At 38.8% G+C, this 26,521-nt stretch overlaps 2 protein-coding genes across 9 annotated transcripts in view; both read right to left on the reverse strand.

The window, feature by feature from the left end:
- PPP1R42 (protein phosphatase 1 regulatory subunit 42) overlaps nucleotides 1-3,724 on the reverse strand; it is a 30,314-nt gene extending 26,590 nt beyond the window's left edge. For 2 of the 8 annotated variants that reach the window (XM_085572212.1, XM_085572207.1), the window contains exons 1-4: nucleotides 3,592-3,724; nucleotides 2,246-2,448; nucleotides 853-1,019; nucleotides 276-414 (exon numbers count right to left, since the gene is read on the reverse strand). In XM_085572212.1, the coding sequence (XP_085428338.1) occupies nucleotides 276-414; nucleotides 853-1,019; nucleotides 2,246-2,374 (435 nt within the window). In that variant the 5' untranslated portion in view covers nucleotides 2,375-2,448; nucleotides 3,592-3,724. The other 6 variants (XR_014952929.1, XM_085572208.1, XM_021555718.3 and 3 more) reach the window with 5 other exon arrangements.
- Nucleotides 3,725-16,428: 12,704 nt separating this feature from the next.
- Nucleotides 16,429-26,433, reverse strand: COPS5 (COP9 signalosome subunit 5). Its single transcript, XM_021555599.3, has 8 exons — nucleotides 26,248-26,433; nucleotides 25,910-26,144; nucleotides 23,375-23,503; nucleotides 22,844-22,909; nucleotides 21,341-21,426; nucleotides 20,400-20,511; nucleotides 19,560-19,708; nucleotides 16,429-16,824 (listed from the first exon to the last, which is right to left on the reverse strand). Exons 1-8 carry the CDS (start codon nucleotides 26,403-26,405, stop codon nucleotides 16,740-16,742), a joined length of 1,020 nt encoding a protein of 339 aa, XP_021411274.1. The 5' UTR covers nucleotides 26,406-26,433; the 3' UTR covers nucleotides 16,429-16,739.
- Between the last annotated feature and the right edge of the window lie 88 nt (nucleotides 26,434-26,521).

Genomic DNA, 26,521 nt, shown 5'->3' on the forward strand with positions numbered 1-26,521 from the left:
ATTCACATTCTGTTGGTACAGGGCATCCACATACTTCCTTAATTCGTCTCTCTCTTGATTCTTCTCATTTTCACCCTTCATAATGAAAAAAAGATGAAGTAGAATTTGCTGGACACTTTATAAGAGAATTAGAGTAGTAGTCTCTTGGTAGAATTTGAAATAATGTCACCAACTGGCAAAGGAGGAAAACACAAAGTGATCAACTCCTAATCATTTTTCCTAAAAATACTGATTTCCTTATAATTGGCTCATTGTAATTCTCAAAATATACTTACTGCCAGGGAGTTAAGAGATACTGGATCAAACAGAAGCTTTTCACCAAGAGGGAGATGTTGACTTTCAATATGTAGCTCCCTCAGTTCTCCTACGTTATCCAAACCCTCTACTACAGTGATATAGTTACCTCCTAAATACCTACAGAATAGAACACAAAATAGATTTAATATTCTTTGAAAGTAAGAGCAAACAAAAGGCTTCAATATATAGAGAAAAATATTTTCCAAGCATTATTAAATAATATTTGGAAATTATGATAGGTAAAGTAAATAACCTAGCATACAAGTAGAATATACACTTAACTGTTTCAAGCAGTTTCTTGCAGTTTCATCTACTGCTTTATTATTAATATTACTAGACTGAAAAAATAAAGTAATTTAAATGCAAATATACATGTCAAGATGATATGTCATTACTTTTATCACAGAACATCTCGTAAAAAACAATAAGCAATAACTTCTATTTGAAAAGCAAAATTTAAGCGATGAAAGAACTTTAATGGCTACATAAAATTTTTTCTTATGTGTTATAAATATTCTTTTTACTAGTAAAATAAATACATTATTTTCAACTTACAGTTTTTCAAGTTTTTTCAGTGATGAGAGATTTTCTATACTTGAAATACGATTGTTCTGAAGGTAGAGGTGTGTTATATTTGAAGCAAAGTCCAAGTTCTGGATTTGGCTGATTTTGTTATCATATAAATACAGAACTCTCAGATTTTTACAGAAAGAGAGGTCACCCTGAAATAAACAATAACATGCTACTTAATGTTCAGTCACTGCCTGCTTCTGGAAGCTATTGATTGTTCTTATATTTAAGTTCTGATGCATGATTTATAAATTTTCACCTTTAGTAAGCATTTTGTAAAACTGTTTTTCCCAGAAAAACAGTTATTATATATTGCCAGTTATCTACAGATTAAAGGCTGAAATCTGTCATTAGTATTTTGCCATACAGAATCTGAGGACTACAAGCATCACCAGCAAATACAGCAGATCCAGTGTGACTTCATTCCTTCCCCTTCCCTGTCTTCATCAGATGGATTTCACAAAAGCCCAGTTTTTTGCGTAGTTGTCTCCATTAAACTGCACTGATGTAACTGGAAACCAGTTATTGGTAAAGTATTGGTTTTTACAAAATAATTATTGGTTTTTACAAAACCTTGCAATTCAACCTATTTTAATATATTTCTGAACTCAAGTTTACACTCAAATGTTGAGTTTCTTTGAACATATTCCTATGAAACAACTAAAAGACAACTCCTCATGAAGTTTTCTGTAAAACTTTGCTGTGGCAGCTGATGAAGCAGACCTCATCAAATGGACTGATCCCGTGACTAACTCGCTATGGCTGTGCACAGGAGTGGGCTGAATAAACCCATTTGTTTGCAGGATCTGTTGACACAGAACAAGCAATTTCTTCTTGACTGAAATCACGCTTTTAGAGCAGAAATTCACCACAATCAAAAGTTGTTCAGGGCTCAGCAGTTTCCAAATTTACTCATATCTTCAGGGGATCTGAATTAACTCAGAACTTATTGAAACTTGTATACATTTCCTATTATTAAACTCAGAGGAAGGAGGACTGAGTTAAGTTTGCAGGCTTAGTCTTTGAAAATGAAAAGCTCATGGATTATTTTTTAAATGAGTAAGCCCCAGGGAGCAATTAAAAAAAAAAAAAGTGTATTTTTAACCTGTCTAATTTGAAAAAGCCACTACACCAGTCCAAATTTGTTAACTCACTTGGGTTATTTCCTGTTTCTGAACTCTCCTTTCCTTTCTCAGACTTCCTCTGAAATTTAAGGAATAAATCACAGATAGATTGAAAAGATTGTGCTGTGAGTTAATAAATTCGTAAAACTTGGCTTTCCCTGTTTTTCTCTCCAACAATGAACACTTCATCATAACAGTAACTACAAAACATTAGAGTAGCCAATTTAAAAGGAATAATAAAAAATAAATCTTACTATTGAATCTATATTTTTATCTGAAAAATTCAGATGAGTTAATTTGTGCACATATTGTCTAAAATCCTCTTCACTACAATTCTTGTGACCGGTGTTTTTAGCGATCAGGTCCATTGTTAGTTGAACCATGGTTCTGTTATAGGTCAAGCTGCTCTACTGCTTCTTTTAATACTGTATTCCACATGCTCTTCTAAGCAGAATGCCTTAAAAACAAAAAGGAAAATGTTATACTATTTGTAACCCAAATCTTCAGCAAAACTGCATGTGTATTTCAAATCTGACATATCCTCACCAATGTCCTTTTCATTTACAGTGATACTACGTTGCTTATAAAATCCTACCCCTTTTATTACTGATATTTTACCAAGGTTTTGGTGTATTAATAAATGTTTAAAGCAATTTTCTATTTGATTTGTTGATTCAGTTTGCTTGTATCGTAGTTTTTGTCTTTTTCATATAGAAATATGTGCACAATGCTCCACAGCAGGCATAATTCTCACACATAGTAGCTAGCTAATGGAAGCATATAATCTGATTATAAATTAGAAAATACAGAAGACTCTAGAACAGGTTTTACAGGCTGTGAGAGGTGGTATCAAGCTACAGGACTCTTTTATATCTGCACAGCACTTTTGTCATGCACACAACTGTGTGTTCTGCTCAGTCAAAACCTGTGAGTTTTTCCCACTAAGGCACATTATAGAGGCTCTCACAACCTCTATATTTTTTCCAAACTCTGGCTCATGTAAGTGAGCTTATAAATGACAGAATGGGGGAGAGCGGAGAAGGCAAGCGGCTAATCTTGAATGGATGCATAAATGATCCGAGAATAAAGATACCCTAATGGATATAACTTAACGACTCGGAACAGAAAGGTCACCTATTTAGCCCGTACATATACCAGTGTATGGTATGTATTATAGCTTATACACAAAAGCCCCACATTAGTGTATCAGAACAACCGAGGAGACAACAAAAAGGATCCCACCGCTAAACCTCATACAGAGAATCCTCCCTGCCAGCATGACAATTAGGAGAAACTGAAGAACAGCCAAGATCGAGGCTGTGAAGGCAGAAGAAACTTCCTTTCTTAGTAAACAAATCGGAAGCTCAGTACCTCTCCTTTATCCACAGGGGATTTGCCTCTAACTTTTATTTTAAAAAGTGGGGATGAAGAAGAGATGAAAGGACATTGTGGGTTGCTGTTTGTCTATTGTGAGTTTCTTGCTTTTTATATAAAAAAACACCTTTCAGAGCCCCTTCCCGGATCTTCTTCCAAACCCAGCAGAACAAGCGAGGGAAAGCCGGGCAGTTCTCCCTCCCGCGGTGCCCCAGCTCCTTCCTACCTACGGCCGCGCGATTTCACACCGCCCTCCCCGTCCCGCGGCCCCGCCTCCCGGCAGGGCCGGTGGGAAGGCGGCTCCGAAGGCGGGCGGGAGCCGGGTCCCGCTCCAGGCCCCTTGCCGGGGCTCCGCCTCCCGGCAGGGCCGGTGGGAAGGCGGCTCCGAAGGCGGGCGGGAGCCGGGTCCCGCTCCAGGCCCCTTCCCGGGGCTCCGCCTCCCGGCAGGGCCGGTGGGAAGGCGGCTCCGAAGGCGGGCGGGAGCCGGGTCCCGCTCCAGGCTCCTTCCCGGGGCTCCGCTCTCCCCTCAGCCCCCGGCCCGCGCGCGCCGCCGGCCCCGGTTGCCCCGGTAACCGCACGCCAACCGCTAGGGGGCGGGGCGCTCCGCTGCCGGCTGCGGCGCGCGCCCCTCGGACCAATCAGCGCCGAGGAAAGGGAGGTGGGCGGGGCTTCGTTGCGCGCGTGCAGCCGCGATCCCGAGGCGGCTCGGCGCGGGCGGCCATGCTGAGGCGGCGGGCAATGTCCCGAGCCGAAGGGGACCCGCCAGGGTCATCGGGTCCGGCTCCTGCGGGGCGCCTCAACATTTACACCATCGGCCCGAGGGCATTGCTCTGATGCTTCTCTAACTCTTGTCAGGCTTGCTGTTGTGACCACTTCCGGGCCCACCCACCCTCTGGTTGCAAAAGCTTTTCCTAATAACCAACCTACACCTCTTCTGACACAATTGAGGCCGTTCCCTCGAGTCCTGCCAGTGGACGCCATAGAGAAGAGATCAGTGCACTCACCTTGCACTTTCCCTCATGAGGAAGTTGTAAACTGCGGTGAGGTCTCCCCTCAGTGTCCTCCAAGCTGGACAGTAAAGGTGACCTCAGCCACTCCTCACACAGCTTCCTCTCCAGGCCCTTCGCTATCCTCCCTGCCCTCCTCTGCACCCTCCGTAACAGATTAGTGTCATTTTTATATTGTGGTGCCCAAAACTGCACACAGGACTGTTGCAAAATGTGGATTATGTAAAAAATTTTTAAAGGATCTTATTTCATGTTTGATCTTTGTATACTTTCAAGTTCACTCAACAAGGGAGGTTTAACTTGTGAAACAGCAGCTAACAAGCAAACTCTTAAGTAATATCTGTGATATCTAGAAGAACAAATTACTTGTTTGTAGAATTACCTTGTTAAAGTTTAGGGGTTTACATGCTTCAATGATCTGAGACTGAGGGGGAGGTTAACAAAGCTTGGGAAAAAGGATCCCAACTGATACTGGACACAAAGAATGCAGAATTTATGACCTACAAAGACATCTGGTAGAACTGTGAAGATAAGGGAATAATTAATAAAGTCAACTGTACTGAAATTGGCTCCAACTGAGTGAAAGATAATTCCAGCAGGGGGAGATCTGCAATTTCCAACTCAGAGACCACTGACCCAAAAGAAGAAAGATTGGGCATGTGGACTGATTAGCATAAGAAACAAGAGAATTGTTAGCCAGTAGTAGAATATTAATTCATAAGAAAACTATGTAACTGCCAATGAACAGCCAATGAACACTAATTCCTTTATCTGCTAAACTGTATAAATTGTAAAACATTTTGGTAATCCGTGTGCTTGATTTGTGGAATTTCACCAGGTGCCCAGGCTTGTGCAATTTGAAATAAATAATCAATGTCCCTCTCAAGTGTTATTATTGGCTTGTTGCACACTGAGTAATAAATACAATTTTTGTGGACAACAGTACTCGAGGTGAGGCTGCCCCAGTGCAGAGCAGAGCAGGACAATCCCCTCCCTTGCCTGATGCTGTGCCTGATGCACACCAGGACACGGGTTGGCTATCCTGGCTGCCAGGGCACTGCTGACTCACATTCAACTTTCTTCGACCATCCCCAGATCTCTTTCTGTGGCATTGCTTTCCAGCCTCTCATGCCGAGTCTGTACGTACATCCAGGGTAGCCCCATGCCAGGTGTAGAATCTAGAACTTGCCCTTGTTAAACTCCCTATTGTTGGTGATTGCCCAGTGACTCCCTATTGTTGGTGACCAAAAAAGGTCACCAAGGGAAAGCACAGAGCCTGGCCCATGGGGAGAAACAGCCCCAGGCAGCAGCAAAGACCAGCTGGAAAGCAGCTTGGCAGAAAATGATATGGAGGTGGACACCAAACTGTCCAGTGTAGTAGCAAGGAAAGCAAATGGAATCCTGGACTGCCTTAGAGGAATATTGCCAGTTGTAGAAGATCCTGCTCTTTTTATTCAGCACTGGTGAGGCCACACCTGGAGTGCTGGTGTCCCAGCCCTGAGCTCTTCAGTACAAGACAGGGACATATCAGAGATCATCTAAGGGCTGTTAAGATGATGAAGGGACTCTCTCCCTTCTTAAAAGAGAAGCATCTCTCTTTTAAGGAGTAGTTGAGAGAGCTGGGACTGTCCAGTCTGGAGAAGAGAAGGCTCAGGTGTTTGCTTCCAATGAAACCAAAATTAGTACTTCAGTTCTCTTATAAGAAAAATTACACAAAATGTTGTTAGGAACAAACATGATTTATTGTGTAAAATATATCCGAAATAACTTGTTCCAATTAATTTCAATTTGGGTTTTATGTTTTCAAAGGTAGAAAATATAAGATACTCAAAAACATGAAGCAGAGCATATAGGGGAATGGGCGGAGAATGTCACTCCTTCCTGCTTAGGGGAGGACTCTTTACACTGTTGCCTGTTCCAGCATGGGCTTCCCATTAAGTCAAAGCCTCCTTCAAGCACATCCACAGGTGTGTGTCTGCTCCAGCATGGACTTCCATGGGCTGTAGGGACACATCTTGACTCACCATGGTCTTCACTATAGATTGCAGGGGAATCTCTGCCCTGCTGCCTGAAGCCCCTCCTCCTCCTACTCCCTCTCCTTCTTCTCTGACCTGGGGATCTGCAGTGTTGTTTCTCTTCCATATTCTCACTTCTATTTCCTAGCTGCTGGTGTTGCACAAGTGTTTTTTCCCCTTTCTTAAATATGTTATCCTGAGGTGCTACTACCATCACTGATAGGTTTGGCCTTGGCCAGTGGTGGGTCTGTCTTGGAGCTGGCTGGCATTGCCTCTATCAGACATGAAGGGAACTTCTAGCAGCTTCTCACCTAGTATGAAGAAGCCACCCTTGTATCCTACACCTGTTACCTGTCCTTCCAGGTGGGTCTGTCCTTTGAGGTTGTCAAGGCTCTGGCTGCCAGAGACATCTGTGAGCTGCAGAGCCAGTGTAGGGCTGGGAGTGCCTGTGATGGGCTTTGGCCCTATGACATCCTAGGAGATGGGTCACAATGGGGCTGGTTTTCAGGGCCTGGGGCAGAGGTAAGCATGTGACGGGAGGCTGAGTTGGGCAAGACCTGGGACAGAAATGTGGATTCTCACCCTGCATCAAGAGCCCAAGAGCCTGCCAGCAGCCTCACCCCTTCTCCTTCCTGCTCCCTGCTCCTTCCCAGGCCCACTTGACCCTTTCTCTCTCTCCTCATCCAGGCCATGGCTGCCCGAGTGTTCTTTAAAGTGGTGCGAAACATCATCGTCCAGCACCCGCAGATGGTCAACAGGGAGCTGGATGAGGCCACACGTGAGCGCATGTGGCAGCGTGAGGAAATGCTGAGGCAGGAGATGACTCGGCTGCTGCAGGAACTGGAGCAGAATGACATGGCCCAGAGACACCCGCTCTTCACTGCCATGCTGCAGTGGCAGAGCTGGGCTGTAGCCATTGTTGTGCTCTTGGGGCTGTGGTGGTGGCTCCAATATTTGAGAAATAATATAGAATTGTAGAATCCTAGAATGGTTTGGTTGAAGGGATCTTAAAGATCCATTTAACGATCACCTCATTCTAACTCCCCTTCCATGGGCAAGGACATCTTCCAGTAGACCACGTTAATGCCCCATCCAGTCTGGCCTTGAACACTTCCAGCGATGAAGCATCCATAAATTCTCTGGGCAACCATTAACCACTATTCCAGTACCTCACCATCTTCACAAAGAATTTCTTCCTAATGGCTAATCTAAAGCTACCTTCCTTCAGCTTAAAGTCATTCTCCCTTGTCCTATCACAGCATACTCTTGTAAAAAGTACATCTCTGTTCTTCTTGTAGACCTGTTTAGGTAGCGGGAGGGTGCTCTAAAGTCTCCCTGGAGCCTCTTTGGGTTGAACAACCCCAGCTCTCTCAACCTGACTTAATAGGAGAGGTGCTCCAGCCCTGTAATCAACTTAGTGGCCTTCCTCTGAACACATTCCAACAGGTCCGTGCCTTTCTTGTTTTAGGGGCCCCAGACCTGGACATAAGTACTCCAGGTGGAGTCTCACGAGAGTGGAATAGATGGGAAGAATCACCTCCCTTGACCTGCTGGCCACACTTATCCTGATGGGAGTCCAGGACACAATTGGGCTTTCTGGGCTGTTAGTGGACATTGCTGAGACATGTCAGGCTACTTGTCCTTTCTCAGCCCAGCCCATACTTGTGCTTGGGATTACTCTTACCTGGGTGCAGGACCTTGCACCTGGCCTTGCTGAGCTTCAGAAAGTTTGCATGGGCCTACCTCTGAAGCCTATCAAGGTCCCTGTGGGTGGTATTGCTCCTGTCTAGCATGTTACCACACCACACAGCTTGGTGTTGTCAGCAAACTTGCTGAAGGTACACTTGATCCTATTATCCATGTCACCAACAAAGATGTTAAAATGACTGGTCCCAATACTGATATCTATGTCTATATAAAGCCCATTCAGCCCTAACACTAATAAATGGAATAAAATCATGAATGTTCCATGAATGTTTGGCTGCTGCATGTTCTATTCCTTAGCTTACACACTATTTTTAGACAAAAATTCTCCCATAAAACAAAAAGTTTAATATTGATGCTCAAGACTTTGGCTTCCAAATTTGTACTGAGTACAAATTCATTTTGGATGATGTTAGGAACTATCTTATTCAGACCTCTAAGGGACAAAATGATATAAGTATCTATAAAAATGGAGAATTAGCAGTGTTATCATCCTCCTATACACACTTCATGTGTTTGAAAACTCTTGTCTGCAGACCTGAAGCCACCATCTCAAACTCCCATCTCATATCGACATGAACACATAGCATTTGTTCCCACATCCTAAGAAAGGTGGGGAGAGAAGAATGGGATTTTATACTCTTTGGGCTTGAAATTATTTGAATTTCATTACAGGGCATAGGTTAATTTCTTGTTTTACTTGATCACAATATCTTTTTCCTAAAGCCAAGAACACTTACACATTGCTCTGCCATCCCTATTTTCCATGCACAGTACAGTGGTTCTACATTTATTTAGCAACAATACTGAGCCCTCTGCAAAAGTTTGCTCTAAGTTCAGAACAGGAGAAAAGTCTACATTTCATGTTGCCTTCCTTTTGCAAGATTAATTCACATCCTTAGATCTCCTTTTAGAAAGCTAACAAATCATTTTAGGAGAAAAAAGTCTTTAATGGAGAAGCATTGCATTCAAAAGAACATACATCACTGACAGAGACCACAGTTCAATTCTTTGGCTCATTTTCTTTAGCAGCACAAACCAGAGATCTACACTTTTTTTTTTTTTCCCTGTTAGAAGCAAAACCTGGTGCTCTACACAGCTGGACAACTTGACAATCCCTGTTGAAGGATTTTAGAGAAAAATGAAAGGCTTTAATGTTTATGTGGAGTAAACAAATACCTTGAAATTATTGAAATTAAAAAACCCCATGACACACCAATGAAACATAAGGGAAGAAAAAGAAAGTTCAACTACCTTTAAAGAGACTGCCTTTCAATAGAGCAAGTTCAGTCTGAAGTTAAGATCTATATTTGTTATCATTTGATCCTTCTAGGACTTCAAATAAAATAAAAGTTTTTATCCTATTAAACCATGATTGCCTGGTTACAACTACTATAACCTCACAAGTTGTTAAATTTTTCAAGTTTGGTTTCTGCAGCCCAAGCAGCATGCAGGCTGGCAAGCAAAACTCTTAACGTAAAACAAAGAAGTTGAAGCTTACAGAAATTCTTCTGTTTATGCAATGTACTGCTACAGCTAATTTCACACTGAGATGGACAGACCTCTTTGAATCATCTGCACTACACACTTGCATGACCTGAACAGTTAAGCAACTGGGTTTGGAGCACCTCCAGTCACCAAAGACAATGAAGTGGCATCTCAGAGCTGCAGCATTAAAATCTGTTGGAGCCTGGAAACAAAGGTGAAGTCATTAGAAAAATATTTGTTTGTTAGGACAAACATTTTATCTTTGTAGTGTTTATTTTTTCTTTTAATGAACATTGTATCTTACCTCCAAGCAGAGATGACAGCATAGATTTGGAAATGCAAAATTCTGTCTCCAAAGATGAGTGATAGGAAATAATTCAAAACATCAAGTTTTCACCATAGAGGAAATAACAGCTTGGCAGATTTTCTAATGAAGTTTAACAGATGAATCAATAATAGAAAGTTAAAAATTATTATATGCTGCTATGATTCAGAAAGAGTCCAAAGATGTATTGGTATCTCAGCATTATTTTGTCAAACATTGTATAGATATCTGAGTACTCACAGTCTTTCTTTATTTTTAAATAGGTGTAAAATGTTATTTATGTGTTATTTGTCCCTAGCTGATGATTTACATAAATATTTGTGTTAAATCATTTTTGCTACTCTCAGAGTTTTACCTAGATGTCCTAAGAAAAAATTTTGAAGTGGAAAAGGAAGAACTTCATACAAACTTGGAATAATGAGAAGCTAGTTTGGAGCTTGTATCACCATATAAAATACATCTTGTTTAAGTTGAAACAGTATCTGCCATTTTCTCTAGTTAGATCTCCAGCTTTGTAGAACTCAGACTGAAAATGCCTCCCTTAGAAATAGATTTAAAATATTAGCTTAATTCTAACCTCAAATGATGTGAATGCAACTTGTCTTCAGCTGGAAAAGAAAGTTCAGATGGTTGTAATTACTAAAGATTGCATGCCGTTATATGCAGGCACATAAATTAATTTCCTTTTATAATAAAGTAATGCCACTGCTGTTGCACATAAGCCCTAAGGTAATCTGGGCTAGAGCAAACAGAAATTTACACAGGAAATGATACACAAATTTACATAGGAGTTGAATACATGCTTCAGTTGAAAATTAAGAGTTCTGAACACAATACATTTATAATCCCCTCAAAGGACTTAGCCATTTCCTATCTGTGATGATCTAAGGAGAAAAACGATGCAAAACAGAGTAAACATTCTTTGCTAACAGCATTATTGCAAGTTGTTATTAAAGGTGGTAATGTCTGACAAACTAGACATGTATGACCTTTAGTGCATAAACCCTGTAATACTTATATATGCTTTATCATCTACATTTTTAAAAAGCTAATGATCAATCTTCTTATTTCATAGAGGGAAGCGGACATTAGCTCTGGCAAAAATGCCTTGCTAAAGTTTATGTGCTTTTGGTTTTTGAAAAGCCATGAAGAAAACCCCATTCTCCTGAGATACAGTCCTGTGACCTATCCACTGGACCATACTACTTCCCAGAATACTGTAGTTTTCAGAAAGCCCTCTATGAAGCAATTTTTCATAATTAAAAACAAACCAAATGTCACAGCAAATATTTCATATATTAGAGGTTTCATCTGAGGGTCAAAATTAACCTTCCTAAATTACGTATTTCCTTGTGGATATTATTCTGAGGCTCTGAAAAATAAAACTAGCTCATAAAAATACACCCTGAGGAACAAGATACTTCATTAATTCCTTAAAGATTTAGCATAATTGTTTTTAACTCAAGTAAAATCTTTCAACTAACTGGATACTTTCTGATGTCAGTTCTTCAAGACCTGACAAAGAAAGTTCTATGTGCATGCAATTAATCTTATATTTTATCACCCCCATATTTTAATAATTTTCAACTCTTAGGGACTTGCACTTTAAAATGATGCTATATTAGCTGTGTAGTATCTACATTTCTTTCTGGCTTTTTACTTTTTAAAGAATTTGTTTTTATCATTTTATCTTAACCTAGTTTACGGTATGATATACAAAATACCTTATATTGGGATTTCAGTAAATATTTTAAAATATAATAGTATCCTTAAGATTGGAAAGATCATTGCCCTAGCACTGCCATGTCCACAACTAAACCATGTCCCTAAGTGCCACACATACATGTCTATTAAATAACACCAGTGATGGTGACTCAGCCACTTCCCTGGGAAGCCAGTTCCACTGCTTGATCCCTCTCTGTGAGAAGTTTCATGGTAAACTGAGAGTCTAGTTCTGATTCGAAATTTTTGGGGCACAGTCATAAAAATAGATTAAATAAATAGCAAATTTATCAGAGAAAGTAACATACCAAGCTGATTTCAAAACACTGACATAAAATTTAAAAAATTCCAAAATTTAGCAAAAGGGAGAAAATAAGATGATTCATGTTTAATTACATTTACCATATTTTTAACCTTATAAACAAAATAGTAACATGTCAGCAATTAGCTTTACAGCTTGGATTCTTCAACTTTTCATAATCAACATTAAAAAATCAACTGGCATTACAGTTCGTAATAAATGGAAGACTACTGTAGAAACACTTCATGTCTTGGGGCAATGTACTATGCTGTGCAAGAGTGATCCTGTACCCAGGTTCATGGCAACCTTATACTTTCTAATGCAAATATATCTGTCACACTGAAGTTACATAAAACACTGGACAAGTTAAGGTAAAAATCAAAATATCCAAAACCAGTTACAGTCCGAACTTTATAAAGTCACAAGTGATAGAAATGTAAGAATATTATGCTTAATTTACTAAGTATCAAGTTTAAAAGAGCTCATTCTATTTTAGATGAGCACATGTGCACACACTGCCACCAAGGGCAAGGAAAAAAGAGAGTTCCTTGTCAAATAGGGTCTGAACAGGGCTAAGGCGAGATTTTCAAGGAACACCAAAGTTAGACAGTAAACAGAGCTCTTGCAATCAGGTCACAGATGTCTGTTATTTGAGTACTAGAATCAAAGATAATTTATGAAAAGCTCAAGGAATATTTCTTCTGTTCTGGCATGAATGTGAGGTAAGGAACAACTGAAGAACTTGTGACACTCCTCAAAAGCAAAAGCTTAAGGTCTTTTTATTAGCTTTTTTATTAGCTCTTTCTGAAGCAAAAATATTTTTTGACTTGAGTGAGGCTGCTTGTAAGAGTAAAGATTACAGAGTTTGTGACAAAACCCAGATACCTGTGGCTAATGGTGCCAGAGTCTTTGGCATTGAAACATATTCTAAAATTTGTCTTTCTTCAGTGTACTGAGCTTATTATTTAAAATTCCCATTTAGTATAAACCTTCAGAAAGGCTCAGTCTCTAGTAGATACCTGATATAAGAGATCCAGGCAAACGCTAAACATTTACTAACACCCATTTTCCCTCAGAGTAAGGGCTGAGGTTTTGAAAATCTCTGTGCTTCAGGATACAAATGGGATCTGCCAGATGCAGACGTATTTAGGAAAAAAAGTAACCCTAATAAATAGCCTGATCACCTAATCAGCTTTTTATAAGTGAGATAAGGGAATGAGGGAGGACTGTTTTGCCTCTCTCTAAAATTTTGGTGCACCTAAATCTTGAGTACAGTGCAGGTCTGGGTCCTGTCAAGGTCCAATTAGGATGTGGGATGTATAGAGGGCTAATAAAATTATCTAGTGGGTAAAGAAGCAGCTTTATAACAACAGCATAAAAAAGTTGAAACTTAATTTAGAGAGAAGGCTGAGGTGATGGTATGATGAAAGCTAATAAAGGTAGAGGGTAAAGCAAACAAAATTGTTAATCACTCCATGCCATGCTATTAGAACTAGAAATACTCTAGAAAGCTACTAGATCCATTCAAAATGTGTTAAAAAGTGGCCAGGTTCAGGTACTTTCCCTTAGCAGCGATCCTGCAGCTGCCTTTAGAGACGGTCCATCAGCAGGGTGTTTCCCATACTCCCTCACCTTCTCTTGCCTATTTTCATTTTATGTAGGCTGGAGGACAGGACAGCAGGGAAACAGAAACACAAGTCAGTCTCTCACAGCTACATTACTTCATGCAGTAAATTTAAAAATGAAAAAGACAAGAAAAAACAAGATGACTTTTTTCTTGTGCAGGTTGCAACAGAAGCCAAGCCATTCAATCTTCAGGCAATAAAATTAATTTATTGGAGCTGCCATTCCATTCCTTACCAAACATTTGAAGGAGACTTCAAAGGAGAAGCAGATCTGATAGGATAATGAAGCTATATAGGGTATCTGATAGGATAATCTTAGTCCCGGTAATCATGAAAAAAATCTGAATGGCTTTTCTTCACAATAGGCAGGTCAGTATTCCATCAGGAATTTCATTGTAGTCCTTCGTATTTGATTGCCATAAATACACACGTATTTCTTTGGATTTTGGTGGTATTAGTATGTATAAATTATTTAAAAATGTAATTTGCATACGTGAGAAAGGTGAGCATACAAGTATGCTTGAAAAAAGAAAAACAGAAGAGGATAGGGAAATTCAAACACAATTCAGCATTTTTAGCATTCTGTAATTTTAGTATGTTGGCAAATACTGTTAGATGAAGAAAATATTTGTGTTCACTAAGATTTTTATTTATTGAAATGAAAAGGGCACTCAGTATTTTGGAATGCATGCCTGTTTCAAAAAATCTTACCAAAGAGAACCCATTTGTATGTGCTTTAGTACTTACTGCATTACTTCAGCTGTCATCTACCTGTGTCCCTCCTTTGCATAAACCAATTTCTAAATAAAAAGTAGGTGCAAATGGGAAAGAATAAATGGATGTATCTGAACAACATGTATTGTTCTCAAGAATACCCTTATTACTAATATTTTGAAGTCTCCCAACTGCTTGTTAGAATTAAGGCATTTATCCATTAATGATTCTCCACTGTTCAGGATACACCTGTTTGTGAGCGTAGATGGGGATGACTCCTTTGTGGTAATGATCTTCAATGCATGGAATTCTGATCTCAGAACTTGGAATAATGCTAACATTAAAAATGGCTGTTCAAAGACAAAGGTCATGTTATTCTGGTTCCTGAACACTGCAGAAAGGATCCTATGCAAGCAACAGGTACAGCCCCACTACATGTATAACTTTGAACTGAGTTATAACATATAACTCAATGGACAACTGTTCACATGAGCATTTAAACATGAGCATTCATATTGCTATAGTTTGTAAAACAACTTGGTATTTTAAATTAAGTATGTTATAGTTTGTAAAACAACTTGGTATTTTAAATTAACTTGGTATTTTTCATCTGTGACCAAAAACATTGTGTGTGAGCCTACACACAGAAAAATTCAGTTCACTAATATCACAAACAAGGACAGTTTAAATACAGTCATAGACTAATATGAAATGAAACTATTATTTTATATTTTAGGTAGATAAAAGATGTGCAAAACTTTTGGATCATGTTATGCAAAGAGAATTCTACTAAGTAGCAATAGAGATACCTATTAAGAAATACAAGATATCTCACAAAAGCAGGGTGCTTCTTTGTGTAAACACACACTGAATGGGATAATGGCTGTGTGCTCAATATAAAGTCTCAAAGACCTGTGGAAGAAAATTAAGTAAGAAAAGTTGTTTACTGGCCAGGTACACTTGCTCTGTCTTCCTTGAACTTAAAAGGAATTGCTGTGTATTACATACTGTGCTTTTTTGTACAGAAGGCTACTGGTGCAATTTCCAAGAAAATAAATATCTTATTAAAATACCACAGCTTTCTTCTCCTGACTTTCCACCACCACTATCAGGCTGAAAGAAGAATGAAACTGTTCTACCAAATTGCACATCTGATAATTATCTCAAATTTACTAGCCACAATTAAATATATTTTTCCTATACAGTTGGATGCTGCTGTTTTAAAACTCTTGATGAACTTCTGCTTCAGGGTATCTGCATTTCCCTGCTGAATTACAAATTTTCATTGTATAACTTACATCTTAACTTCAAATCCACTGGAATCTGTTTGGATAAAAAGGCCTAAATGAGTAATAGCTATAAAAATTTCCAGACCAAAACAAAAACAAAATCTATATGAAAGCAGAGCTAAGGTTGAAAAGAAGACTCAATTACTTAAGGTATAAAGCATAATGGCATATTGTATAAAGCATAAATTATCCCAAAAGTAAACATTCCAAAACCCCTAGGAAACTCAGGATTAAAGATGAAAACTAAAAAGGAATTCAAACATCTTGTATTATTGAAATGCAGTACGAAAGGCTCCAAAACAAACTTAGATCAGCCCTGCAGCAGCACCACATTGTAAGCCAGAAATTATGATTAATGCATTTAGTATCTGTGGCCTGAAATTAGCCTAGTGCGTATTTCAAAGGCAATTTTTCATTTTGTTCCTTTATATGCAACAAGTAGTCACTTATGACAAGCAATAGAAGGTGAGCAGGAGAAAAATAATATCTAACCATGTTATGAGTTCCACTGGAGAACTGGTCAAAAGTTGACTATTTAGAAATATAAAATGTCCATCATGAATTGAAGCTATAAGCAAAATACTGTAATACCATGCATAAATGTTTCATTACTGTGAAAGAAACTATTTCTGGCTGAACCAGTAAACCTCGATCAGGAAAGGCTCCATTAAATTTAATAACTTGTTGAAAGATAGACAAGTGGGATTAAAATTCATAAAATTAAGCACAGATATTAAAATCTGAGAAACAAACTACTTACACTACATAGGTTACCTATCTAATCTGTGCAGACAGAACTTTTCCACAGAACAATAAGAAAAAGAGTAAGAGAAGATAAACGTTTGCCAAAAATATCAAGGCCCAAAACGCACATTTAGTTTCAAAATTCTTTTATTGCAGTTGAATAGTAGAGATAAATATCTAAGAGCAAAATCCAGTAAGTCACATTTATTTTCCTCTGGAACAATTCTGCAAACTGGTTTTATGATAAAGAACAAAAAGTTGCACTACATTTTGGAACATTTTGTTCTTTAAAACTGGTCAGACAGGTGGGAAATATTAAAGTACTACAAATTAAATGAATAATTTTCCACTTCAGCTTCATTTCCCAAACTGAACAAGTCCAAGCAAAAGAAAATATGGTATTTTCTGCTTTGGAGATACATATCATCTGGTAATGCACTTCAAGCTATATTAATTTGATTAAAAAGTTTATCCTTAATAACCTGAGACATCAATCCATGTATAGCTTCTATGGTGGTCTTGCAGCTGAAAAACAAGCATAAATTCAATGTTGGACAAAAACTGAACTGTCATTTTATTTGAAGATCTCCAGCTGTTTTGGAAGTTCAGGGTGCCCATAACCCCATGAATCTTAAAAACTGTCCAGAAAGGAACAGTCATATACAGCAATTTAGCCATTGCTGCCAATACCTCTTTGTTACTTAAAAAGCAAACTGACTATGCACACAAAGACCAATTCCAGAAAACTGTCTTGCAATTTGTGACATCTTACGTTAACAATAACAAGTGGGCTCTGTGGTCATCTGAACAAAAAAAAAAAAATCCTTCGGGGAATGGAGCTATCAGCTCATATTATCAATACCTGCAGGCTCTCACTGCTCTCTACCTTATCTCCTTTGCCCAAGCCCAGTACAGTAACCATGGTTCCTCTGAGAAACTTTACATAGAACATTAAAGAGAAGTTTATAGAACAAATCAGTTACTGGTCAACATATGGAATGTGCAAAACCTTAAAAGAGATGAGAGGATTCCTACTGATACAAGTTTTCCCCAATAGCTGCTGTAGGGCAATGTAGTGTCAAACTAACAAATAAAAACAGACTGTACAAATGCAAAAGATTAATCAGGACTGAAGGCATGGAGAATAGGGACAAACTACTATTAGACAGATAAAGGAATCCTAGGGAAAGCAAGCTGACTTAGAGCACAACTTGGCTAATACATACGTCCCCTTAGAAAATGGCTTAGAGATGTGCATGGACGGTAACAGAACTTATCATACAGCCCAGTGTAAGCACCTTTAAGCTAATGCTTTAGAGCACTGTCTTCCCAAAGCAGGTATGTCTAAGAATCCTTTAGTGATCTTTGCAGTCTTACTTCTTCAGAGTAATTTAGGTGACACTGAATTAATTGTCCTGCACAGGCAGAACACAATCCTAAATTAATTGTGTCTGCACAGGCTTTCTACTGTCTCTTCTCTTAGGAAAGATCACTAATTGAAGAAAAACATAACACGGAGTGTTACACTCTGTTTTGGGAACTATAGTAGCTTCTGTTGCACAGGAAAGCCAGAATTTTTGACAAAAACAATTCCTTCCAATCCCTTACAATTTATAAACTAACTACTGATGAAGATTAAATAAAAACACTACAGAAAAATACCTAGAACTGCTGCAACAAATAATGTAGGAGCATGATCAGAGATCTATTTCTTAGAGTAACTGTAAGCATGTGAGAGTAAGGGGGAAATAAAATGCAGTCAGTATTATGGGACTCCAAACAGCAATGCAAACTTATCAGCAGCTCCATCCTCCTCATCACTTTAAAGCATTGCTATTCTGTTTTCCTACAGGAACTGGGAGGTATCACGTAACCTTGCTGCCATGAGCTAGCAACAGCATTAACTCCACTGCAAATGTATTCTGCAATTGAAATAGGCTAAATGAGTGTTAACTGTTATAAAGTCAACCACCCTCCTACTCGATGGTGTTTGTTAGAAAACTTGTAAGAGCTGTTAACTTTTCAGAAAAATAAACAAAGTCGTGTCAGGGGTAGAGAATACCAGGAAACTGTTCTGTTATCAAGATAAAGTGATGGAGAAGAGGGACAGAAACCCCCAAAATCTGAAAACACGCAAATGCAAATATCCCAGATTTTGTTCAATTTCTGCACTCTGTTCCAAGGAATTCTACATAATTGTTTCCTTATTAAATGTAACTACTACATCTCACTCAGAATACTCCCAAGATGCATGCAGGTGAGTTCTGCCTTCTCCACAGATGGACCTGAGTTTGTACCACCATTTACAGTGCAGTATTTCTTGGTTTTCAAAGTCTGAAATTTGCCAAATACAATGTACTTGAACAACCCAGATCTATGAGCTGTTACATATTATTAACCTCTGTTAAAAGATTTTACTTGAAAAAATGGTGACACTAACATGATATAGTCTAAGCATATATATAATTGGGAAAGAGATGTGAGTATTACTGAGAAGCAACTTAAAGCTTCAACAAAGCTCAAAATAAACAGAACTAATCACCAATAAACATAAGGAAAACTGAGGGAAAATACTACAACTTCTTTAAAATAATGCTGTACACCTAATGATAAGAAGTTTGTTAACTTACAAGAGCAAGCATTTGCTGTCAGGTGGGGTAGCAAAATATAAAGGCCAGAATATCTGTAAGCTACTTCTTAAAAACATAAAACAGCAACAAAAACCCTACCTCTTCTTACTTCTTAAAAAAAGATACATTAATTAAGAAATATGAAAAAAAAAAGAATTCATAATTTTTACATTAGTAAAAGTATTAGACAAGTGTAAACTAATACTTACTGGACTGTTAACACTAGTTCTTAAAATCATGTTCTATACCATAATTTTACTTACTGTTAGTTTTAACCTGATTAGCACATAAAAACATGCTAATTTCTAGCAAAGTTACAATTTTGCATTAGACAGAAAACATTTTTTTTTTGTTTGCCAGATACTGATGGAATTTTACAGCAATTTTTTGTTTAATAAACTAGAGTTAAATTTATTCCAAACCCTCTAAAATTAAAAATTCTTCATAGGTTTAATAGAGGCAAGATTTTCTTTAACTTTCAAAAACAACTAGGGACTTCTGGAGACTTTCATTTCTATCTATAACCTAATTCTTATTTCTAATTGTCTCAGGTGACAATTACAGGCATGAGAAAAGTTTAAAACTAAATAATACTTTCTACATGAAGAACACATGGATGTGTTATCTTACCTGTCTCTTGTTGCTTTTGCAAGTTTGTCTTCTGACTTCTTGTCATGAGTCTCTAAACCCAGCATGAAACTGCCCCTTCCAAGTTGAGCTTCTGACTGTTCTAATTTTTCAGACAAATCGAAGACTTGGCCAGTGGTGTAGTCAGCATTCTTAGGAGAAAGTAATAAATATTTTAAATTTAAGCTATAAATTCAAGCATTTATACAGAAAATAAACCAAATCTGAGAAACATTTTTAGAAGTATAATTCTGCATATTTGAATCTGTAGCAGATATTGAAGTGATATAGAACATGAGAGGTGGTTAAGAGAACAGAAGCTGAACATCTGAAAAATGCTCAATCCCTAAAGCCTGAATTGGGTTTATTACTTTAAATTCATGCCCTAAGCTAAGTAAGAGTAAGTAAAAATAAGTTGGTTTTGACCAAGAGAAAAAAAAAACTGGCTTCTGCAGAGGGAAGGTTTTGATGCTCAGCTGTTACACTGAAGGTCTACCTGTATTGTTTCTGTTGTAAACCTAGTTTTAATAGTTCTGTAATTTATTTTTTCTTAAGTGTTTACTTATTAAACACCGTTATTCAGTGCAGTGCTCTACAGATACAAGGTTAAAAAGTATTTAAGACAAAATCTAAGTGTACAGACAGAACTCAGTAAAATCAAATGTGTTATTCCCACCTTCTACTTTTACAGAGCAGTTATGAGGAACATTTCAGTATTTATGATTAAGAAAACCTTCCCTTCTTGTTTTTTCAGACAGATTCTTAATGTGGGGTTTAGATCTATACAGCAGAGGGCCTGGCTTTCAGACTCATTAATGAATCAGTGCACACAACTGTACTTACAGTGAGCAAACTAGAAGAACTGAGAGTGTTCACCCAGTACTTGTTCCACAACAGCTCAAGCAATTTACGATCCAAAGATGATTTAAAATACGAGACTTCTAAAGCATAATACCTTTAAAAACAAACATGCAAACAAAATAACTGTCCATCTAAACATGTCTTTCTTGACTGCCACATCCAAATATACACGCAACTCAAAAATCCCTTATCAACAGGAAATACCTTCAAAAATTCAAAGCACTTAAGGTTACTGCCAGTTCCAATTCTCTGTATGATCTTCTATAAGTAATTAATATATAGATTCAATACATAATACCCACACAAACTGTTGTGCTCTGTTAAATGAGATTGCAAGACTTTAAAAATTATTCTCCTAACAACCTATTCCATGCTTGGGTTCTTCAATACTGTAATAACTTACAGATGATTTCAATTTTGCATGTATCAGTTCTAATTTCCTGAGGAATGCTTGGCAGCAGTAAATGTTACAAACAGGCAAACAATCTTACAGTCTACTGTACCTATTTTGAAAGCCAGACTTTAGTGGTGTTACAAATTAACACTCCCAGTAATGGAAGAAAAGGAGCTGCATAACACTTGCCCCTACTGAGAAGAGCAGTGGGATCACAGCCTCCCCAGTCCTGCTGATTAATCGACATCTGACCCTCTCCTCCCTGCCCCAACAAGGCATCTCTACTTAAAAATGTTCAGAAATCAGCCGTTAAAGCTTTTAATTAGGTTCATCTTTATCTTTGCACAGGTCTTCCTTAAAATGTCTCCTGATAAATGCCAGTAACTCTTTTTTTCACAAAAACAAAAGCACTAAAGCAACAGTGAACTTTAAAATTTCAAACACTACACGAAATTTACTTTTCCATAATGAATCAGTAACCTAAATACACACACACAAAAACAAAGTTAGTAGGTTTTTTATTACTTACTGTTTACAGTGTACACCAAAGTCTTCTATTTTATTGAGTGGAATAGTCTGGTATTCAGAGGGACCTTCATCCGGAGGTTTATAGCCCTAAAATTTTAACAAATGGCAAAACTTACACAGTAATTCTGAGACTTTTCAAAATGCCTAAACTTACAAAGCTTCTATTTTATGCAATTCTAGTGGTTTTTTTTTTTTTTTGGTTTTTTTTTTTTTTTTGGCTAGAGAAAATTACATTTCCTCTGGTAGTCTGAAATTTGAACTTTTCTTGGATCTCAGGTTTACATTTGGCTTTACTAGCTGTACTAGTCATTACATTTGTAGGTTTATCAAAAGCAAATCAGTGGTCATAGTTGAGTTTTTTCAAATGACAAGCTATGATTAAATAATTTCTTAGATCAAAGAAAGGGCACGCTTCTTCTTAGACAGTATTTCTCTACCTGTTATTGGAAATTTTGAGGGAAGATTTGAAAAAGAGGGAAGGAACATCCATGGATATGCCTTAGAGACACCTAAAACTTTCAGTTACTTGTTTAGTCAAGATGGTGCCGTTCACAGCTACTGACTAAGCAAGAACTGCCTGCAGTCAACTGTGATAACTCCCTAAAAATATACTTCTCATGTGCATTTTCCAGATGTGATTTGGTTTTCAGGTACAGGATTCTTCTTCTTGTTCAATTTATGAAGTAATTTTGCTCACAGAAGTGAATGTTCTCCTGAATCACAAACTGTTCTAAGATAACTTAAGTTTTTGTCAACACAAAAATAATGCCTGGACCTCTCACAATCATTTATGTTAATTATAAAATTTAGTTTTTATTAAGCAATTAATTTTGGTAATTGTTTTACTGGATGGCTGTCTGAAGTTCTTGATGAGTCATTCATAACTGGGTATTTAAAAGATACACCCGAACTTCACTGGACTGAAATTAAATAGCACAGCCAGAAGTATATTAGAGGATGCATTTGGAGACCTACATCTCCAATAGTGATGTGATTTCTTAGTTTTAAGCCTAACCCATATTGTTTAATTAACTTTTTTGTACATTAGTTTGTGAAGATTCATAGTATTTATTTGAAAAAGTTAAGCAGGTAGTTTTGAACCTTCCTCTTCTAAAATGAAAAGCAAATTATGACATATTAAACATCCTATTAACATTTGGTTTTAGGTCCAAAAAAAATACCAGAGAAGAACTAACATAAAACAATTTTGATGCACACTACCTACAACTATATCCATTAAAAGACAGCTATAGGGAGCTACATAATTTTAGGACAGCTCCACAATCTGGACAGTGTAATTGATTTAACACTGCCAAAACTCTATGAAAACCAAACCTGAAGTCGACCTTTATAAACATAATCCAATATCCAAAGGCATGCAGTAACCAGCGTACAGGCACATCTTCCTTTGGAATGAACATTCAGTACAGCACAGCAGACCAAACTCAGACAATCATATAAAGACAGTTCAGTATTCACACACTAGATAATTTTAACTATTTACCTTAGGATATGTCCTAAAAGCACCAAGATTTACTTTTCCTGCAGATATTGTTCTTGTTGGATCAATCTGCAGAAATACAGGTAATACTCATTACATATATTTTATTACAGGCTTAAATTAAGTTTATAGCAATTTTATTTCAGTAATTCATGCAAACTGTATTAGTTCTGTCATAAACAGTACTTTTTCTTTTGGTATGAGACTCTCTAAAAAGATGTGAATATCAATAGCCTTCAGTGAATTATTTTTTCAAACTAATTTTCCTTATTTCCTAAATACTTAAAACCCCCTTATGCTTAAGAACTATACCATAACTGAAACAATGAAGTGAAAATGGTCTAGGCAAGCAACACTACTGGTTTGGCCAGTATTTGGCCAGCAAAGCAGGAGCAGCACCAGTTTAAAGTGTGGCTCCAACACCTCCATAATACAAAGTACACACTACTAAAATGCTAACAGACAGAAATCCAAAAATTATTCCCCTCAACACGATGTGCTGTGCAGGGTTATCACCCACCAGCCAGTACTTACAACCACTGCTACGAAGGGCTCCTGAAATTGCTGGTTAAGCATCTGGGTACTGACGTCGATCCCCGAGAGCCAGCAGCCGTAGCCGGGGTGACTGTGGTACCAGCCGATGGCATTTTCCAGGCGTCCGACCTAAGAAAGAGCAGGGAAGGGAAACAGCCCCAGCGTCCAGCTCCATTCCCAAAGCACCGCCTGCCCTCCAGCGGCACTTCCAGCACACTGCAAGGCGCGGCAGGATAAACGGGAATTTCCACGCGTGGGGAAATATTCCCTAGAAACCGTACAATGAGTAACACTGGCATTCTCTCCTACAGCTGCTGCCACAGAACAAAGGCCTTCGAGGAGCCTGGGGCTCCTTCTTCAGTGACAGCTGGAGTACAGAAGAGGTTCCACACAGCTGGATGGTGAGCTGCAGCTGCTCAGCAGGGCTGAGAAATTTCTTAGCGATATAACACAAGTATATATAACCTCATATAACGTAGGGAACGTCAGTAGAGAACTAATTTTTTAGTATGGTAACATATCTCACAGGGACATACTATGAGATCAGTGGTAGGTTTAAAAAATTACTTCAAAGGTATGCTTTTAAACACCAGAAATGACAGAAATTATTGCCTGGAGACTGGTTTAAAAGCCAAATTATGAGTTTTGGACAACTTTTTCTCAGATAAAACCTCAAAATAGGAGTTTCCAAATAATACAGCTGGCTATCTCTAAAAATACTGGAAGAGAAAGGAGCAAAGCCAAAAAAAACCAAGGAGAATAAACACCCATTGAACCTCATTTTTGTAATCCTCTCTAAGGAACTGTTTACTGGCTGCTCTGGTAATGAGACAAAACACATGAATTGCCTACTGTATTTTTTAACTGGTGAAGAATATTTGTATTTTCTTCACAGCTTGCATGACAAACACCAACAAAACACTAAAGAACGTGTGTTATTTTTCAAAGCCAAATGATACATCTAAACTACATTAAGGCCAGATCCTGTCCATGGAAAAGCAACTACATGGAACGGCAGCATCTATAAAGCATTTCTATAGGAGGATGCATATTAACTAGCACCTAATGATAAAAAGAAATATTCCAGGAACAAGTGCTTGCCAAAATCAAATATGAAACAGCCAGCATGAAAGCTCTGCCACAGCACCAGGAAAGTAGAGTTCTTTTATTTGCACACAAGTTCATTTTCAAAATTGTGAAACCAACTACAGACAAAACTGAACAACATAAACAATGGGGAAATAAACATTTCCTATCACATAAGAACTCCTACAGAAACCTGGACTGTTTTAAACATAAGACAAGCTGTTTATAATTTTAAGCTATATACTTACCACTTTGAAATTCAGTATTTCTACCTAAGAATGGGATTCTATGAATATATCTTTATTTAAAGATAGCATGACTGTATCTTTAGGCAAAGACATCTCTTCAAGTTACCTACTTTTTGCAACAAGAGTTCTAGAACATAATTATCTCTGCATTATGTTTACTGTTTGCTGATGTTATGATTCAGCCTAATGCACATCCATTTCCATATCTTCAATTTTATTTATGGCTATGAACATAAGTCCAACTCTCCAAAAGAACCCAAATACTCCTCTGTTATATCCACTTAGTATGTAAAGGGCTTCTAATTTTAGCTGGTTTAAAAATCAATGCGTCAACTGGGTATCAAAACTCTTTGAGCTTGGAGAGTTAAAGTTATTTCAACTCTTATTTCTAGCATAGAATTGCCCCGTATTGGAAGAAGCACATCAGGAAGTGCTCTGATGTTCTGTGCTGGTTTACATATCAGCCACAGAGCACAGTTATATTTATCTTTCTGCACATGAGAACTGCACTGTATAGTCAGCTTTAATATGACATGGCTCTTTGAATAGAAAGTGACAAAGACGAAAAACAGACAAGCGAGTTCATCTAAATTTCCAAATGATAAATATGAATAATTAATTTTCACTGAAACTTACTTATTCCTTCACTGACATTTTCTTCACAAACGTCTTTTTTAATGGAACAGAGCAGCATACCATACACTAAGACCTCAGAAGGTAAGAATAAATGTCATAATTCTGATCTATAAATACTAAGTAGTCCAACACACACACATATATTTAATTCTGCATACTGTTTTTAGAAAGAAGTATCGGTTGTTTTAGAAACACACTATGTTGCACAACCACCAGCCATAAGAACACTTCCTCAGCAATGAAAGTAATTTTCAAAGGGAAGGAGAATGCACAACTTTCCAACGAATCATTAAATTGGAAAAGACCTCCAAGATCATCGTATCCAACCTCTGATGACCTACTGTAAGTCAGAGAAATATGTATGTGAAAATGTTTACAGGCCCCTGCGTTCCGTGCTGCTGACAGTTCTCACTGCCATGTTTGAGGAGAGACAGGACAATCGGGCAGGCACTTCCTCTCTGGGGGAGGGAGGAAGCCTGGAACGCCCCAGGTATGTTCCTGAAGCTCACAAGAGGCACAGGATCTCCACGGGGGGCGGTCAGAACCCCCTGCCACCTGTCCTTACCTGCTTGGCGTTCTCGATGTAGGCAGCCATGTACTCGTAGGCGGCGGCCTGCGCGTTGACGCGGGTCTCGGTGCCCTCCACGGGCAGGGCGAAGCTGTCCATGATGATCATCGTCTCCCCGTCCACCTTGCCCAGCATGAGCCCCATCACCTCCAGATTGCCGCCGGACCTGGCGTGCATCACCATCTTCAGCAGCGCCAGCGCAGAGATCTTGCAGTACTTGAAGTAATGGTGGCTGCAACAAGGCAGAGGCCGCGGAAGGGAAGGCAGAGCCATCCCGTCAGGCCGCTCCTCACCGCCCAAACCGCCCGCCCGCCCTGCCGCCCCCTGCCACTCACTCCTTGGTCCAGGGCTTGGCCGCCAGGATCTCCTGCTGCTGCTTGCGGTCGTACTTGTAGATCTCGTCGATGCTCTGCGCCTCCTGCATGTTGTTCGCCAGCTCCCACGTCTTCTGCGCCATCCCGCTCCCGGAGGCGCCGCTGCCCGCCGCCGCCATGGCCGGGCCGCGCTCCCGGCCGCGCACCGCCGCCCCGGGCCGCCGGCGGAACCAAGCGCGGGCCGGGGGCACCTCGCAGGGTGGTACGGTCCGCGCAGGCCCGGCCGCGCGGCGCT

Source organism: Lonchura striata, chromosome 2, assembly GCF_050655825.1.
Source record: "Lonchura striata isolate lonStrDom1 chromosome 2, ASM5065582v1, whole genome shotgun sequence".
In the NCBI taxonomy this organism is placed as follows: Eukaryota; Metazoa; Chordata; class Aves; order Passeriformes; family Estrildidae; genus Lonchura; species Lonchura striata.